The sequence below is a fragment of the Lynx rufus genome, unplaced genomic scaffold, assembly GCF_022079265.1.
Source record: "Lynx rufus isolate CCGP_SWC_20201006 ecotype Redwood Valley unplaced genomic scaffold, mLynRuf1.p SCAF_16, whole genome shotgun sequence".
NCBI lineage: Eukaryota > Metazoa > Chordata > Mammalia > Carnivora > Felidae > Lynx > Lynx rufus.
Window position 1 is genome coordinate 26319531 of NW_025814830.1, and position 18775 is coordinate 26338305.

The window sequence follows — 18775 nt, forward strand, 5'->3', positions numbered from 1 at the left end:
AAAGTGATTTACAGTCAGCTAGAAGGTGATACTCGGCTACACTGTGTTCTTATTGCCTATCTAATAGACACTTGAGAGGACCATGTGATCTGTGACACGTTTCTGCATAACCGACCGCAACTTACAAGCTTCGGCCGCGTTCGGGTTACCCTCCTCCGCCACTCGCCTCCGCGCGCGCGCGCCAATCCGGGCGCGCCGGCCGCGGGCGCCTTCAGAAAATACTGACCTGGGACAACACCGGAGTCTGTGGCTGAGACTGTATCTGTGACTGGTGCTGCTGAGAGGCTGGCTGCGGGCTCCCGATGGCGGGGATGGGGGACGTCATCTGGGAGGTGACCGGGGAGGGCTGCCGAGGAGAGGGCTGAGGCGGGTGCTGCATGTGCTGCTGCAGCTGCTGCAGCTGGAGCTGCTGCTGGAGCTGCTGCTGCAGCTGCTGCTGGCTGAGCTGCTGCTGCAGGTGCTGCTGCTGCTGCTGCAGGTGCTGCTGCAGGTGGTGCTGGAAATGCTGCTGCTGCATCTGCTGCTGGAGCTGCTGCTGCATTTGGTGCTGCTGGAGCTGCTGCTGCTGCCTCTGCAGGTGCTGCTGCTGGGTTTGCACGGAAGGGCTCCCCTGGGCGGAGGACGCCGAGCCCACCAGGGTCGTCCCCATGGAGCTTATCAGCGGGGCCCCAATGTTCGAGGGCATGTTGGCGGCGATGGTGACCGACGTGACGATCTGGTTCATGGGGAGTCTCATGGTTAGGGGTTTGGGGGCGATGGACCTGGGGAGCGACTGCTGGAGAGTCTGAGGTGAGGCTGATACGGTCCCGTGCTGCGACAGCGGAGGGTTGAGAAGGAGCGAGGATGTCAGATTGGTGGACGCCAGGGTCTGCTGAACGGAGCGAATGGTCTGGGCTTCTGCGGATTCGGCAGCAGCCTGCATTTGGGGGGAGAAAATCCCCAGATATTAAAATACCCAAGTATTTAAAATAGTCAACTGCTTTTTTTAAGTATTGCAAATTGATTAAAAAAAAAAAATGACCACCATTTTTCTTCTCTGGACTCCATTTTCCTGTCCTTTGACTTTTCAGCTCCCCCCCCACCAAAAGGTAGAGTCAAATTCCTTACCCCTTGAATCGGGCTGGCCTTGTACCCTCCTAGGCATCTGCCATCACCATGTGCGTGACAAGGGGCACAGGGCCCAGTCACCACTCAAAAGCCAGCCAGCCAGCCAACTGCCTTGTCCGAGAACAAGCCCCAGCCAGGTCCAACCCCCTTGCCGACTGCAGACCAATGAGCAGGACTGGTGGATCCTGCCGAGTCAGGCCTAGATTGAAGAACCAGCCAGTTCACTGGCGCCCTCTGAGACACATGCTTGTCTTTTCAAGTCACTGGGCTTTGTGGCTGGGTGTTACACAGCACAAGGTAGCAAAAGATAACTGATACACATGTTCAAGAAACGACACCTCCAGCAGTGAAGCCTGAGCTAGCCCTCATCACTATGACTCATACTGAAAAGACAATAGACTGCCGGGGAGTTCAAATTGTGCCCCACTACTTGGCAGCTTCATGACTCTGGGCAAGTTAATTCACCCACCTGTGCCTCAGTTTCCTTACCTATGAAATGGGGTGTTATGGTATTTACCTTATGTAGAGGTTGTGAGAATTAAATTAATTCCTATGTTGTCAAGCATTTAGAATAGCGCGTGGCACAGGGGACGCCTTTAGTAAATGTTAGCTATTTTTTATTAATTAACAATTATTACCAGAAAACTACTACTAGAAAATGTCAAAGCTCTACACTTCCAGGCAGTGTATGACAATGCCCACTTGAATATAGGAGGACTGTCGCTGAATTCCTTAGAGATACTAAATGCAAGTATTTTATGGCTTAAGAGATGTTTTAGTTTACCCAATATCTTCAAAGATTTCCAGAATTTATCACGGGAGTCCTAGGTCAGGGGAGAACGTTCAACACTCAGGTGTCTGAATAATCTGTCATAAGATAAACAACTGATCTGATCTGAGGCTCAACACGGAGAGAGGCTATTACATTTTGCACTAAAAATACGTAATCACCTCCACAAAGATAAATTCTTTTACTAATGTAACCGTGAATGAAGTGATTGCTCTTACTGGCTATTTTCTTCTCTTGTTCTTCACAAAATTAGGTGTTTTTGGAAGGGGAGAGTGGGAGCACCTTGGAGGCATCAAGCTGGCATCCACTCTTCAATGATACTGAATGTTTACTTCCAGCTTTTTATTACTCCCATTTATAAACTCTACTAGTAGAAGGATCTGATGAGTGGTGATCTTATGTTGACAGTCACTCAATGGAGGAGAGGCCATTGTTGATGGATTATGTTTGAACACATCATCATGGTGAAACACCAGCTATGGGTGGACAGCTCTCCGATTTTTTACGGAAGCTTGGTGGGTTACATGCCTACTGGAGGTTCACGTTCTAAAGTCCTCAGGTAAAAAGAAGCCTGCAAAGACTCATTAATCATCTTTAAAAAACTATGAAATCACCCATAAGGTAGAATACACACAGTGTTCTACATATAAACAGGAAAACAATTCTTATATATTCTAATATTTAAAAATCACCCAGCTAGTCTTAAGAATGAAACTGCAAGGGAAGTCTATATTTAGACCCCTGGCCAATCACACCAGTGTGCCTTTAAGACACCACCGTACTGGTGAAGAGAAAAATGGGTGGGCGAGTGGAAAGAGTTCTTGCTTGCCTGCCAGGTTTACTCCCTGTGTTTTAATATTAAGCTTCTATTAACTTTTGTTGGTTGGTTACCACGCCCCTTTAAATTGTGGATTCCAAAATGGAACCGATACTTCAGATGTGGTCTAATCACCATGCTGTACAATTAGATACTATTTCCTGTGAGATCATCACATTAGAAGCTATTTTACACTTTTGGTTCGGACTGAAATTATTCTGAACTTCTACTTCACGGACTATTTTAGGTACCTGCCAGGACTCTGAATATAAATTAAGGATGCTCTCAAACTGTACTAACTTGGTGAAAAAAAACAAAAACAAAAACAAAAACCCAAAATACCCCAAACAAACACTGCTTTATATTTATTCTTTTTAAATTCCATCCTGTTGGTTTGGGGGACTCACTAAGCTTTATTCTGACATACTTCTGAATCATGACTCTAGTCCCCGATGTATAACTTTTATGGTATCCCTTCCACATCAGTCACAGACTCGATGAGCCCAATCATGGTTGCTATTTTCTGGATGTCTTTTGAGATACTGCCTCTTGGCTGAAATCCATGTGTGGTCAATTATTCATGCTCTAATACACAAAGATCACCTATGCCTGCTTCTGGGTAAATGAATGAATAAATGATCCACTTAGGAAGTACATGTGCACTGCTCCTCTCGCCGGGTCACTCTATCTAATTAGCCAACTATACCTCCATTCTTAACATCAGTAGCCTACACATTCGGCTGTGTTCTGCCAGTAGGCAAATCTGAGTCCAGAACTGGTACGTCTTTTAATGTGTGTCTTCCAGTGTCTCAGAAAAAGGTCTCACTATTGACCCCGTGAATGTTTGTATTCTCTTTCTAATGACGCGGAAGTTGTCCTAACAGCGGACAGCTAAACAAGGGGGACCCCTCTTGATCTGATTTGAGCTGCTGCTGCTGGTGGATCTTAATATAAAGAAGAAACAACTCAGGGGAAGAAGAGAAAAAAGGAATGAAGCCCTTTTTAAATTTTTTTTAAAGTTTGTTTATTTTGAGAGAGAGAGAAAAAGCGAGCCAGCAGGGGAGGGGCAGAGAGAGACGAGGAGAGAGAATCCCAGGCAGGCTCTGCAGCCTGACACGGGGCTCGAACTCACGAACCTCAAGACCATCACCTGAGCGAAACCCAAGAGCTGGACCCTTAACCGACTGAGCCACCCAGGTGCCCCGGAAGTAGCCCCTTTTGAAATGGCTTTGCCAGCAACACCCACCATGCCCTGCAGCCTCGTGTGGTACTTCTGGCAACAAGCATGACAATGGAAATGAATCCCTGATTGCCAGACGAAATATATCAAGAGCAAAAACATTAGTTCAAATTATTCTCCCCAAAGCCTCTCAAAATTCTTGAGAGGCTAAAGACAAGGTTAATTAAATGTTAAAATATAACGTAATAGCTCACACTCCTTTTGGATCAAGGTAATAATAATCCAGACTGACATTTGCTTTGGGATACTGGTGCATTTTATAATACATCAGGGCCCATTTGCTCCTCTATGTAAAATACATATACACGTCCTTTTTTTTTTTTTTAAGTATTTGGAGCCTAATTTTATTTTAAAAAGTCGTGAGGTTTATTTATGTATATGATGTGGGACAGTTTGGTCAAATTGCAACATCCCCTAGGACAATAACAGAAGCACTCGAGAATTTATGATAGGATGTCCCAAACCGCCTGGCCAAAATACCGCCCAGTTTAAATGGAGGACATGGACACCGATCCCAGTCCCTGACAAAAAGCAAAAATGAGAGGCTATTCGAGATCGGTCTTTAATTTTTGTGTTTTGTTAAACAGTCTCAACACACATAAAGTGAAGCTTCTGGAAACAATGGAGATGCAGCAGTTTAACTGAACTCCTATTTTTCATGCCATCATTGAGGTAATCTCCAATGGGAACAAATAAGCTAATGAATTGTTCAAGACGCCTTTTTTTTTTTTTTTTTTTGCCAACTGTTAAGGGGAGCTGCCTGTATGTGTTCAGTGCACTGGGCTGTTTTCAACACTGTAACTCAGAGACTGGCCGTTCCTGCACGGGTTTACCTTAGAAACGAGGCTGGCCCTGTACGCAGCCAAGGCCTTCAGGTATTCTTTTTTGGCAGCTTCCGTTTTCCTTTTATAAACCTATTAAAAGACACAATTAGCATCACCGTTAGCCTACAAATTCTCAGCCATAAAAGAACGGCCGCACAAATTGGGTCACAACGTAACTCACAGAGAAAGCTGGTTTCGGTGGCTTTGGTTTTTAAACGTGAAAACACACACACACACACACACACACACACACACACACACGAAAACAAAACCCTGCCATCCTCACAGGAGCACAATTTGGATGCTTACGATGATAAATGAGAAAAAAAGATTTCAGGCTGTGGCCTAGATGCCTTGAGAGAGTCAGCTGAGGGCCTCGCATTAAGGCAGCGGATGGGGTATAGCAAAAAGAGCAAAATTTGCTACCAATCGTTCAAATCACAGGAAATCACGAGTTTCTCCATCAGTGTCTTCTCTCGCCCTGACACACGTCTAACCTGCACCAAGTAAGATTAAAATGGATGGAACTGGAGAGTGTGATGCTAAGTGAAATAAGCCATACAGAGAAAGACAGATACCATATGGTTTCACTCTTATGTGGATCCTGAGAAACTTAACAGAAACTCATGGATGGGGGAGGGGAAGGGAAAAAGAAAAAAAAGAGGTTAGAGTGGAAGAGAGCCAAAGCATAAGAGACTCTTAAAAACTGAGAACAAACTGAGGGTTGATGGGGGGTGGGAGGGAGGGGAGGGTGGGTGATGGGTATTGAGGAGGGCACCTTTTGGGATGAGCACTGGGTGTTGTATGGAAACCAATTTGACGATAAACTTCATATATTAAAAAAAAAAAATACCACCAACAACAGGTGCGGTGTGCGAAGACGTAAGAGAAAAAGACGGAACTAGCACAGTTTTCTTCTGAAGGAAAAAAACAAAAAACAACGCAGAAACAGTTAAAAGGTGGTAAATTTCCATTAGTGAGGCCAACGAGTTACATAAACAAATCCCATGATTTGCTCTTCCTTTTCTTAACAGTATCTGACGGTAGTGTGTTAGACCCAAGTGCAACTGCCTTTTTCTCCAGAGGTAAAAGACGCGGCAGCTTTGGCAGTCCCTGAGGATTACATTTCTGGGACAGAAAACCAGTGCGCCACATACAACAATAAGCTCACCGCAAATGGGCAAATTCTATAGCTGCACCATCCCAGAGTAACCAGCGAGTAGGAATGAGGTCATGATTCGTAAAAGAAAACTCGAGGCCTTGGCACTCCTCATTCCCGAAATGGTTATTCCATTTTATTCCCAAGGGAGGTCTGGTCATCTGAGCACACATAACGTGAAATCCCATTAATGGTCACTGGAGTTTCATGCGAGGTGCATGAAACTCCCCTTTGTGTGGAGGAGCCTCAAGGGAAGCATAGAAGGTGAGGCCCCAAAGGAAATATCTCCCACCGGCTTGGTAATCTCTCAATACATCTCATACAGCCAAGCTTTCAAATGAACTGGGAATAAAATTTTGAATGCCCAGGGACAGTACTGAGACTCGCAGAGGCGGCTTCAAAGTTTGGAAACCCACCGGGACGGCACAAAGGTTCGGGAAGATGATCAGAGAAAAGGCGAGCGGGATGGTCCTGATCGGTTTGTAGTGCCCTTTCTGAACCAAGGGGGCAAATACCACATTATCTAACGTGAAACGATGATCATCAAAAGTTTATGCTTGCAGGATATTGCGTGAATTTCCCCCATTTCTCCACTGAATGGGTTCCCAACACAAACCCTTAAGGGGGACCGAGAAATCCATATACCTGGGGAGCGGCTTAGATTTACACAACTGCGTCTCTAAATTCCACAGCTTAGAAAGGCCTTCATAGGAAACAGTCGTATTAAGCGAACATTCACTCAGAGAAGATGTAAGAAATACTCTGGTAACTTCTTGATTTTATGGTCACAATGGATCTCTGCCTCACCTGCTTTTGTTCTTCTCCAAGGCTGTCCCACATAGATGCAACGATTTTCGAGACCTCTCCAAAGGTTGCATTGGGGTTTTGACCTTTAATTGCGGCCTGTGTGTCTCTGAAAAACAGGGCATATGCTGACACTGGCTTCTGGGGCTCATTGGGATCTTTCTTTTTCTTTTTCTTTGGAGTCTTGGGCTTCTTGCCAGAATCTGGAGCAGCTCTTTTCTCTCCAATGGCCTGCAAAGCAGGAAGAAAATTCACTGCCTAGAATGTACTCGCAGAGAAGGCAGCAAGACCTAACCAGATCCACAACTGTTCTTTTAAGGTTTTCTTAAGCAGATTCATCAACGGATGAATCACTGGCGAAAGCAGGGGAGGGGTAAGTTTTCTTAGAGTTAACTGGACAGCAGAGATTAGCATTTAGAACATTGATTAATGAGACCCAGAAGTATCTTCAATACATTCACAACATATGCTCTAAATAGCAATTATGAGTAATGAAAAACAGAACATTGTAACAGGCAATGAAGTGTGTGCATATATGTGTGTGTATGTGTGTGTGCATTACATGTGTACGCATAAAATATTTTACATTTTCAGAGGTCTTAGAAGTAAATCTAAATAATAATTCAGGACGTGGATCATATTCAGATATTTGAAATGAGGTCCCTTGCCATAGTCACCTGCCATATATATGATCAGTCTGAATCGATTTTTTGAAGCTTCAAGTTTTATCTTACCAGAATGTTACTTGGCTAATGGGTCTGCAGAAACGCCAGTGGAAAGTAGCTACAATCCCTAAGCTTGCACAATAAAAGAAAGGGCGTCTTTATTTCTTTAAGCAATTAAAACTTTCTGAAGAATAGGATAATAAGAAACATAAAAAAATGTCAAAAGTCCTTTAACTGGAGATAGAAAGGAAATTGGTATTCTTCACTGAACTAAAAACCAGTATGAGAGCAATAACTGATACTTAAAATCACCCAGGCTACAAAGAAGACTGATAAGAAAAGAGTTATGATATATGGTGACTAACTCTGCCCAGAAGAATACTGCCATAGAGACAGTAAATACTTTACACATACTTATCATACAAACTCTCTGAGATCAAAACCACAGACATGACATGGGTATAGCTCCCTACATTGATATACCAATGAGCTCCAGAGTCACCTGCTACTACCATTATCTAACGTCAGTGATCGTAAAATATCCTTATCAGAGAAGCAGGAGAAAAGATACATCAGCCTTGTTTTATCCCCCTAGATTATAACAGGACTATACTGAAGATCATCTTGCCGTTAACTTCATCAAGAATGCTGAAACGTTTGACAAGACCAGTTTTAAAAGCCAGTCGTGGGGAAGATCAACAGAGATAGACTCAAGTTGCTGACAGATTGGTTTTTAATGGCCTTGAGTCTTGAATCCTAAATTCAAATTTTCCGAGAGTATCATTACTTTCTGCATGACAGTCATTTGGAACGTAATCCAATTACTGAAATTCTCAGGGAGGAAACTGATTAGTGCCTTGTTTCTGAGCGCTCTGGACCCTCAATGTGTTGGGGTATCACAAGTCCACTTCTCGGCAGGGCTATTACACACGCTACTTGAGTGGTAACAACATCCATACTTCATACAAGTAGTTACCCACTTCAGAGGCTGGTAAGCCACATCTCACCTCTTCTCTAAAATGCCATCTTTCATAACTCCCACAATGGATGCAATAATTTTCAATAATCTTTTTTCTTTTTTAAATTCTCAGAATGAATGCGACTTGTTTAATTCTAGTTAATGAATCTGAACTTATTGTAAGGCTGTCAGATGCCTTTCGGTTAGAGCTTCAGTGGGAGCCAAGTTTTCCTTCAGTGAAAAAATACTGCTTTGGCCCCAAGGAAACAAATACATACATATACCACAGATTTTTCTAATTGAGTCCAACAACTATATTCGTTTCTTGGAAGAAAATTTGGCACTGTTTGCAGCAATAATGCCCTGACCAGTGGCAAGGTGAAAGTGATTTCCAGGGCAACCTTTCCCAAAGAGCTCAATCTCCCTTCCTGTAAAGTAGCATTCAAATGTTGACAACCTTTGATATCTTCCTTGGATAACCATGACGTGCCCTAAACATCATTACCTTTTAAGAATAAACCTGAAATGCAGAATCTTGCAGTTTAAATAAAATGTTAGAATTAATTCTCCTACAGGAACCTGCATGTGATTGACTGAAGAGGGTTGGGAAAGGTGGGGAAATAGTTTTCCTCAAAAGAGACACAATCAATGATAATTTTAATCTTTCTTTCTCAGCTCAGTTGCTTAAAGGAGAACAAATTGGATTCCTTGCCTTTACACGAAACCTAGACTCTTGCTTAAAATGGAGTAAGCTAGGAGTCACAGATAAGGTTCTCCTTAGCCATGACAATTTCAGTGTGGTACAAAAGTGAGTATCAGATCAATGGAAATGTGAGTGAAATGAAAGGAATCCATCTGAATTGTGTTATGGCCAGTTGTAACCTAGCTGTGCCTTATTCACATCCCTGTTTCTCACTTCACCTTACGAAAGTTCTTTTGAGTGTGAGCACAGACTGGTCATCCATTCACCCAATCTCTGTCCAGTAGGGTGCTAACATATCCAGTGGGGTGCTAAGATGTCAGTACAGATCAAACCCTCCTTTAAATCCCTGCAATAGATTCTAACCTCGCTTCCCTCTTCCTTCATCACTCTCTACCTTCTCTAGCTCTTCTTTTTCCATTTGCTACTTAAAAATAAAAATAAATGATGCTCAGGGCTCCTTATGCACTCTCAGAAATCCTGATTACTTCCACGTCTTCCTATCTACGTGTGATGGTCCCCAAATTGGTCGTTCTCCCTCCAATGAACTGAGTTCTAGCTCAAATGTGGGTGCATCAAATTCAACCCACACCATGCCAAACTCTCATCTTTTCCATGGGAGAAAAAGTAACATTCTTCTTTCTCTGGGCTGATTCTCTCATTTGCCAATATCCATGCTAACTCTCATATTAAAACCCCATTTATCTTTTATTCCTTCAAACCCCAGTGGATCACCAAAACTTTATGATTCTCCCTCTTATATGTCTCACGGATCTGGTACCTCCTGTCCATTCCTTCCTTTGCTAAAAGGAAACACTTCATGACAAAAAGATCTTCTGATTAGTTTCCTTTCCTCCCCTCCCTCCCTTTGTAACGCATTCTGTATACAGCCAAAGCCATCTTTCTAAAGCATAAAGTTGCTTCTGCTATTCCTCTATGCAAATCATTAATCAGCTCTCAACGACCTGCAGGAGAAAGGCTTCCACATTTCAGCTACTGCTTTCTTCAATTCCTATGTCTTTCCTCCCCATATCAAACTGTTCACGACACTCATAAATTGACATGTACTTCCATTGCTCCTTCGACCAGAATGCTGGCCTCTCTCTTCTGCCTCACAAACTTTTATGTATCCTCTTAGACCTAATTCAAATATCACCTTCTCAATAAAGTCTTCCTCAAATCACTCTCCCAAGCAGAATCGATTACAATCTTAGCACACCAGATACATCAATTATACCACTAATCACATCTGGAGCTGGTTTTAAGCATTGCTTTTCGTCCCCAGTGGGGAGCCCCAGAGGTAGTAATTCTCTTATAAATCTTTATGTCACCAGAACCAAGTACAAGGCAAAGCACAGAGTAGGTATACAACACATAATGAATAAAGAATGAGTAATTGTGTATCTTGGACAAGTAACTTTAATGAAACAGAATACCTTTCTAGGCATTCATAAAAGTCCCACCTGCAACTAAGTTTTTATTTCAACCCATGCATATTTGAGCATCACTCTCCACGACAAAAGCAGAGATGTGCAACAATTAGAACTTACTAAGTGATAAACATCATCCAAGGTGCAAGGTTCCCCAATGTGACAGTGGCTCAGCCAACTAACTGGATGAAACTTATCCACATGGACATTAACTTAGAACCAGAGCACTTTAGTATAGAATTCCTGGGGAATCTAGTATAAGCCTTCCCTTCTGCAGACCGGGAAAACCATGCCTACATGAGTTAAGTGACATGTCCGATGCCTTACAATCAGTCGGAGAAGCCAGATCTTCCAACTTCCAGCAGAATACACTTTTCACAAAAAAAAAAAAAAAAAAAATGAATAAGTAAAAGGGGGGGGAAATCAAACCATCATCAAGTTAAATGCTAGCCAAATCCACGAAGAGAAGGCAGGAACTACCATGAATGAAATTCAAAGACACAGCATGAGGTGATTCGAAATTCTTGGGTACGTGACACACTAAGGCAGTCAACTTACTCTGTTGGATTCATCAGCATCCTCTTCATTGATGGAGCTGGAAGGGGAGGGTGTCGCTGATTTGCTCGCTGGAGGTGAAGGAGACGTGTGAGGCATATTGGCGCCTCCCAAATTTAACCCCAACTGGGCGCTGAGCTGAGACTGGTTGATGGTGGTGAGCTGAGTGGGAGGCATGATCCCAGAGCGAGCAGCATCAGTCATGTGGACAATGGACCTCATGATCAAGGAGTGATCCTGACGGTACTGGGGCACTTGCGTGTGGCTCTGGTCCTAAAAAGGCAACAGACAACGAGGAGGTGAGCTCTCCGTTTTCCCAAATGTCAACAAGCTGAAAATGTTAGCAGTTCCTTAGACAGGTCTGACCTATTCCGGGATGATGGTCCCTATTCATTCATTAACTAGAAGGACTCTTGCCTCAAAGTTGAAGGGTCAAAAGCACTAAGACCAAATCATCCAGCCTAGTCTATTTCACTCTAGAACTGTCACTAAATAGCTTTAAAAAATAATAGTAAAAGCCTATTGGCAAAGAAGGATAAACGTCCAACTCAGGCTTCTTATTGAGGAAACAGGCAAGAAGGAAAGGGTTGAAGCAGGGGTTTTACTCCTTCCCAGCTTACCAGTGGGTCTTCCAACATTCTCACACATACTTCTGGTACCATTCCCGTAGACCCAGCTCTACAAGGGTGGGAGAATCTGGTCTTCACTTGACCCTTCCAGGAATGCATTTGACAAGCAGAGAGGAGGGGCTTAGGGAGGCACAGAGCCAACATCTGTTTGCTTCAGGGCACCCTTTCTATAAAACCCTCTGTGGTTAACCAGAGGGCCATTCCCAGTCTGAATTCCATTGTCAATGGCATCTGGAAGTCATTCAACATCTCTAGGACTGGATATCACTTTCTTCTTCTGAAACCTTTCGTTCAACCCGCCATGATTTAAGATACTAATGGATTTTTAAAAATACATATGAGGGGGCGCCTGGGTGGCGCAGTCGGTTAAGCGTCCGACTTCAGCCAGGTCACGATCTCGCGGTCCGTGAGTTCGAGCCCCGCGTCGGGCTCTGGGCTGATGGCTCAGAGCCTGGAGCCTGTTTCCGATTCTGTGTCTCCCTCTCTCTCTGCCCCTCCCCCGTTCATGCTTTGTCTCTCTGTGTCCCAAAAATAAATAAAAATGTTGAAAAAAAAATTAAAAAAAAATACATATGAGGAGGAAGCAGAGATCATCAGAAGTAGCTTCTCTGAAAGTTACTGCAGTGACTTCAAGAGCAGCCCTTCTGTTGTGGGCAGTCATTGAAAAGGCTTTAGGGTTGTTGCTGCTGTTTCTTTTTTTAATTTTGAAGAATCAAAAAATGAAGACCTGCTTTTAAACAACTTACTTGAAGGCTTGTCATTTAGTGTGAGTCTGTGATTTTTACCAAAACCAAATTTCTCTCGACTCACAGTGACCCGGAATCTAATTTTATACAGAAGCCTATGAATTCTTAACTGTTCCTCTTTTGAGTCTCTCTGAGAAGACTTACTTTTGCTCTTTGAAGAAACAAATGAGTTGTAAATACCCAAATAGGAGCGTTTCGTTTCTAAATATCAAATATATAAACATCACTAAATAAGAAGCCGCAAATATCAATAGGAAACTAGTTGAATGAACGATGATCCAGCATCCTATAAGTATTACGAAGCTTTGTAAAATAATGAATTAGATTTATGTGTATTGACTTAGAATGGGGTTTCCAATCTTGGCTCTATTGACATTTTGGAGCAGATAATTCTTTGTTGTGGGGCTGTCCTTTGCACTGTAGGATGTTTATAGCAACCCTGGCCTCTTCTAGATACCAGAAGCAACTTCTCCTTCTCCTGACCAGTCATGACCATCAAAAATACCTCCAGACATTATCTATCGAGGGGCAAAATTCTCCCATCTGAGAACCACTGACCTAGAGGGATATCCAAGATACAGAAATTGAAAAAGATGGGGTGCCTGGGTGGCTCAGTCAGTTAAGCATCCGACTTCCGACTTTGGCTCAGGTCATGATCTCACAGCCAGTGAGTTCGGGTCCCGCATCGGGCTCTGTGCTGACAGCTCAGAGCCTGGAGCCTGCTTCAGATTCTGTGTCTCCCTCTCTCTCTGCTCCTCCTCCACCCACTCTCTCTCTCTCTCTCTTTCTCTCTGTCTCTCAAAGATGAATAAATGTTAACAAAAAAAATAAAAAAAAAAAGAAATTGAAAAAGCAAGTTGTAAAATAATTATAGTGTATAGTCCCCTCTTTTTTTTTTTAAGAAGTATCTAAACTTTTTTTTTTTAAGCATTTTTTTTTTAATTTTTTTATTTTTTCCAACGTTTATTCATTTTTGGGACAGAGAGAGACAGAGCATGAACGGGGGAGGGCCAGAGAGAGAGGGAGACACAGAATCGGAAACAGGCTCCAGGCTCCGAGCCATCAGCCCAGAGCCTGACGCGGGGCTCGAACTCACGGACCGCGAGATCGTGACCTGGCTGAAGTCGGACGCTTAACCGACTGCGCCACCCAGGCGCCCCAGAAGTATCTAAACTTTTAACAATCGTCACATTATAAGAGAAAGAACTGGAAGGGTGAAGAGAAGAGCATATTAAACGTTTCCATTTATAAAAACACTAAACAAAATGAATGAAAAAAACACACTAGTGAGGAAAAGCTAAAAAGATCTACGAGTAGTTTAAACAGTAGAGCTAAGTGCTAGGGTTTCATCTTAAATGTATAAGCTTCCCATTTCTTAATACTTTCTGAGTTCCTAAACTGCTGGGGAATCCTGGAGAAACGTGTCACATGTACCAGAACAACCCCACTCCTCCTGGTCTCACTGACAATACTGACACCCTCTTCCGCTGTCCCTGAAATATTACATTCCACTTACTGGCAGGTGTCCCTCTGCAGATGTGTATCAAAAAAGTGGATTTTACAGTGTTGGCGTGTCCTAATTTGTTTTTATTGATTGGCATCCTACCACTCATTTAGCCATTCCTCCTAAAAAATTTGAGCTGTCTACCTGCTCTCCCATGCTCTTCTCAATTTCCACCATTGCTTGCTTAGGTCGCTTCTACCCTCCAGCTAGTGACAACTGAGTGATCTTACTCTTTTCATTTAAAAAATTTTTATTTATTGATTGATTTGTAACTTTTTTTAAAGTTTATTATTTATTTTGAAAGACAGAACACACATGAGTAGGGGAGGGGCAGAGAGGGGGGGCTAGAGAGAGATTTCGCACTGTCAGCGTGGAGCCCCACGTGGGGCTCGAACCCACAAACCACGAGGTCATGACCTGAGCCAAAACCAAAAGTCAGACACTTAACCGACTGAGCCACCCAGATGCCCCATCTTATTCTTTTTTTTCAAGTTTATTTTTTTATTTTGAGAGACAGCGTAAGCAGGGTAGGGGCAGAAAGAGGGAGAGACAGAATCCCAAGGAGGCTCCAGAGGTACAGTCAGTCCAGAGCCCAACATAGAACTCATTGCCACAAACTGTGAGATCATGACCTGAGCTGAAATCAAGAATTGGACACTTAACCAACTGAGCTACCCTGGCACCCAAGCAATCTTATTTTTAATTCTACTCTCCATATAGGTCTTTCAGAATGCACTTTAATAGTCCTTTCAGACTTATTTAAATCTAGATGTTTTAAGTATTTACAAGGAACTTCCAGATTACATTTAAATTGCGTATCTCAATTCTGACTGTAAAATAATAAATCAGCTAACTGGCGTGACCATGAAATATGATGATCTGATTTACACAACTTTCTCATTAACAGAGAACTTGCTTTGCTCCAATGCCTATGAAATTCAGCACATACAGGTATTTGATTGACTTATCCCACACCTACTGCCTTTCAAACGGAGCTCCTGGTCAAACAGAAGGCCAAGAAGTAAGTTTTCTTGGCTTCATCAGCTCTTTCTAAATTCCACCTGCAGTGTCACTGAGCTAGCTTGATGGGAAAACAGCGCTCTCGGGAGCCATGGCCCAACAGTGGCGACATGTGTTGACAGAAAGAAATGAATGGGGCCCCAGGCTCTCTACTGCCATCACCCCCCTTTTAATGAAAGCAGTCTATATTCATTTATTTTATAAATTGAGAGTGCTCGTAACATTTCACTTAAGAAAGAGAGAGGGAGAGAGAGAAATAACAAGAAATTTCTACCTTGGGGACAGAGAGAAAACTACTCCTGAAACATACTGGTGGTGGGGCCCAGGCCTTGCCAAAACTTCGAGCCATCCACATAGCCTTCAGACCCCCAATCATGCTGGCGCCATTTTTCTTATCTCCCATAGGACAATGCACCAAGGTCCTCTAACATATTTTCCAGTAACCCCTGAACCACATAACTGATGCATCAAAATGTGCTAGCATTTGCCATGGTCCACAATTATGCCATAATAACTTTCTATGCATGATTATTACAGAACAAGAAGATTAGTAGTGAAAGTGTCTCTTTAGAAATTCAAGTTCCTTTAGGGCCACCAATTATTAACAAGTGCCTTGGGGAACTTGTTGATTCTTAGCAGCTCCAATCATTTTCCATAAAAAAAAGGTACCCTTTGAAAGATACTTCCTTTGATCTTAGGACTCCCACTTAAAAAAAGAAAGATGTCAGTTCAGTTTAAAGGTATTTATTAAGCACCTGCTATGTGCCAGGCCAGAGAAACCAATATACCAATGCTCAATCCTTGAAAACTAGAAAGCTAGCACGTGATTCTTTTAAGCATTACCCAAATTAAACATGATTTAGAATGGACTAATAAATATACTCTGACAAAGTGTAGGCAAGAATAATTCATATATACTCCTCAAAAATAGCTCGCAATTTCTCCCAGTAGTCACGACACAATAAAGAAATGTATAACCACAGATACAGCCCTAAGAAATTAATGCATTTTTGAAAATCATTACCTCTCACTTACTAAAATTAAGTCTTTACAAGATTTTTTTTTTAATTTATTTTGAGAGCGAGAGGAAGCAAGTAGGGGAGAGGCAGAGGGAGGGAGAGAGAATCCCAGCCACGCTCCACACTGTCTGCGCAGAGCCCCAGGTGGGGCTTGAACTCATGGACCGTGAGATCATGACCTGAGCTGAAATCAAGAGTCAGACGCTTAACCGACTGAGCTACCCAGGTGCCCCTAAAATTAAGTCCTAAAGCCTTACCAACGATCACTGAAAGGCAAAGCAACTAGCGGGTTATAAGAGATTGCCACGATTATATCCCACATAAGAACGGAAGGCTGGTAGCTTTCACAATTGCAGGGTTCACGTGTATCATTTCCTAAAACAGTTCATCCTTTGGGAAAAACTCATTCTCTCTTCTTCGTCTCACTCTGTCCTCTGATGTTATTAGATAAGAGTTTCCCAACCTCAGCAGGACTGACACTGTGGTCTGGATGATTCTTTGTTGGGGGAGGGGTCTCCCGTGCATTGTAGACGACTTAGAAGCATCTCTGGCTTCTGCACACTAGGTGTCAGGAGCCTCCACTCCCCAATCTGGTTGTGACAGCCAAAATGTCTCTAGACATTGGCGAATGTCCCCTGGTGGGCAAAATCCCGCTCATTTGAGAACTGCTTCATTAGACAAATATAATGGAAAACATCATCTTGGGTGTGGAGGGAGTGTCCGCAGCCTATGTTTTGCTGGTAAGAATAGAAAACATTCGCATAAACAAGACACAAACTGTGATAAATACTGTGAGGAAAGTAAGGAGGTTAAAGAAAAAAAGTTGGCACAAGAATAGGGTTTACGTTTGATGGGTCAGTACGAAAGGCTTCTTGGCGAGGACATCTGAGCAGATACCTGGAGCATGAGGAGCTAGCCAGGAAAGAAGGGTACAGGAATCATGTTCCAGGCAGAGGGAACAGCACGTGCAAAGTCTGAGGTTTGGAGAGAGCTTCGCTTGCTTGAGAAATGGAAAGGATGCCAGTACAGACGGGAGCAGGGTAGGCAGGGTGAAGAGTGACATTCAGTGGGCTGGGGAGGTGGCAACGAGCCAGATGGTGCCAAGGGTGGGGGTAATCAGGGAAGGCTTCCTGAGGAGGTGACCCACTAGGGCTGAGGTATAAGGGGAGAATAGAAGCTACTCAGCTAGAAAAGAGGGAAGAGCATCGAAGGCAGAGCAGAATATGTGCAAAGGCCTGGTGCATGAGGAAGGAAAGGAGGGGCCAGTGTTACTACTGGGCCAGGAAAAGCAAGACTGGCATTGAAGCTGTAGAGGCAAGGAATGGCCAAACGTGACAAGTCTTGTAGTCGATCCTAGGAAGTCTGGATTTTATTCATAGTGTAGAAGGATGTCGTGATAAATTTAAAGGCTTTGTATCTATCTAGGGGGATTATTTATTCCAATAGTAGTAACTGATTGCACTTCATGGGCAACCCATTGAAATCAGTGGGGGACAATTGTGTTATATTTATAACACAAATATATATCCTAACACTTTAACCTACATTTCCTACATTTTGAAGAGTACCCAATTCTTTCTGAATGGACAGGCCATGGATTTCACAAAATAATAGGACGTGCAGGGTCTTCTATTTGCCTAGAAGTACAGTTCAACGAAGCCTTCATGGCCTGTGTAGGTCTTGGTGTGGGGAGTGCTCAGCTGAGACTGGCTCCTCTCTCCACCTGATAAAAGAGCCTCTCTGTCTTTTTTTTTTTTTTTTTTTAACAGGAAACCAAGGAACGGAGATTTCTGGTGGTGGTCCCTCATTTTCTTAAATTGCCTGAAATCTAGTCTATTACCGAACATTAACCATTTGAGTGAACTGTTAAAATCTGAATAGTTTTAGGTTAAATAAAAAGGAAACTTTGGATCACTAGCATAAATTAAAAACCGGGGACACCCGCATCAATGGACTGCCAAATAAATACCAAGGAAAGGAAACAACACCTTTACGGTCAAGGTATGGGGCCTGCCTAAGGCTGTGAGCCTTGCTTTCTCTTATTTAGAAAGATAAAAGAGGGGTGAAAGACTTATTAGTCCCAAACCGAGACTTTCTCCTAGACTTAATCAAGATTGAAGGAGGCTGGCAAGGTGAAAAATGTCCTCCCTGTATGAATCACAACGGGATATTACCCCCCGCCATACTTCATACAAAGATATGTGGGGATTCTGGGTGGGGGTGTGGGGGTGGGAAATGAGCAGTTTGTTCAGACTTTCTCAGCCAACAAAACTCTCCCTCCTCTACATATTAAAATCTGTCTTCACTCATTCTATCAGGTCTGGAGCAAGGGTCTGGGCCTCTATCACATCTTGGTGCCTGAACAGGGACTCTTTTCCCTCTCACCCCTGGTATTTATTGTACTATCTCTTGCTGCCCGCTCAGTACTATGTAATTACACATCCTCTAGCATTGGGTTTTGGTTTCTTGTGCAAATGGAAGATAGAGGCTTTCAAACTGATTCCTTATTTTTAAAACCACACATTATTACTCTGTTTTATTTCCTTTTACTCACGACAGTGGTGCTGACTTCTGTCTGGGTTGATTTTATCATAAAGGACCTTGAAACATCTGATACGCACCTTCCATGCAAATAAATATTCTCTGTAACCATCCAATGTTAGGTTTTCATAAGAGAGGATAGCATCTAATTAAGAAGCAAATAACCCAAATATATTAGCGAGTGTGACTAAATCACATTTTTCACTGTGGTGTTTTTTTTCAATCAATATTTCTTGAGAAACGGAGCAATTAAACAATTATGAGTAA

General features: G+C 42.9%; 1 protein-coding gene across 1 annotated transcript in view; it reads right to left on the reverse strand.

Annotated features, from left to right (window-relative positions):
• Positions 1 to 211: 211 nt before the first annotated feature.
• The window catches only part of TOX3 (TOX high mobility group box family member 3), a 106250-nt gene continuing 87686 nt past the window's right edge, over positions 212 to 18775 (reverse strand). The window contains exons 4-7 of the mRNA XM_047077444.1: positions 11053 to 11322; positions 6745 to 6972; positions 4788 to 4868; positions 212 to 916 (exon numbers count right to left, since the gene is read on the reverse strand). Coding sequence (XP_046933400.1) covers positions 212 to 916; positions 4788 to 4868; positions 6745 to 6972; positions 11053 to 11322 — 1284 coding nt within the window. The remainder of the gene's footprint in view (positions 917 to 4787; positions 4869 to 6744; positions 6973 to 11052; positions 11323 to 18775) is intronic.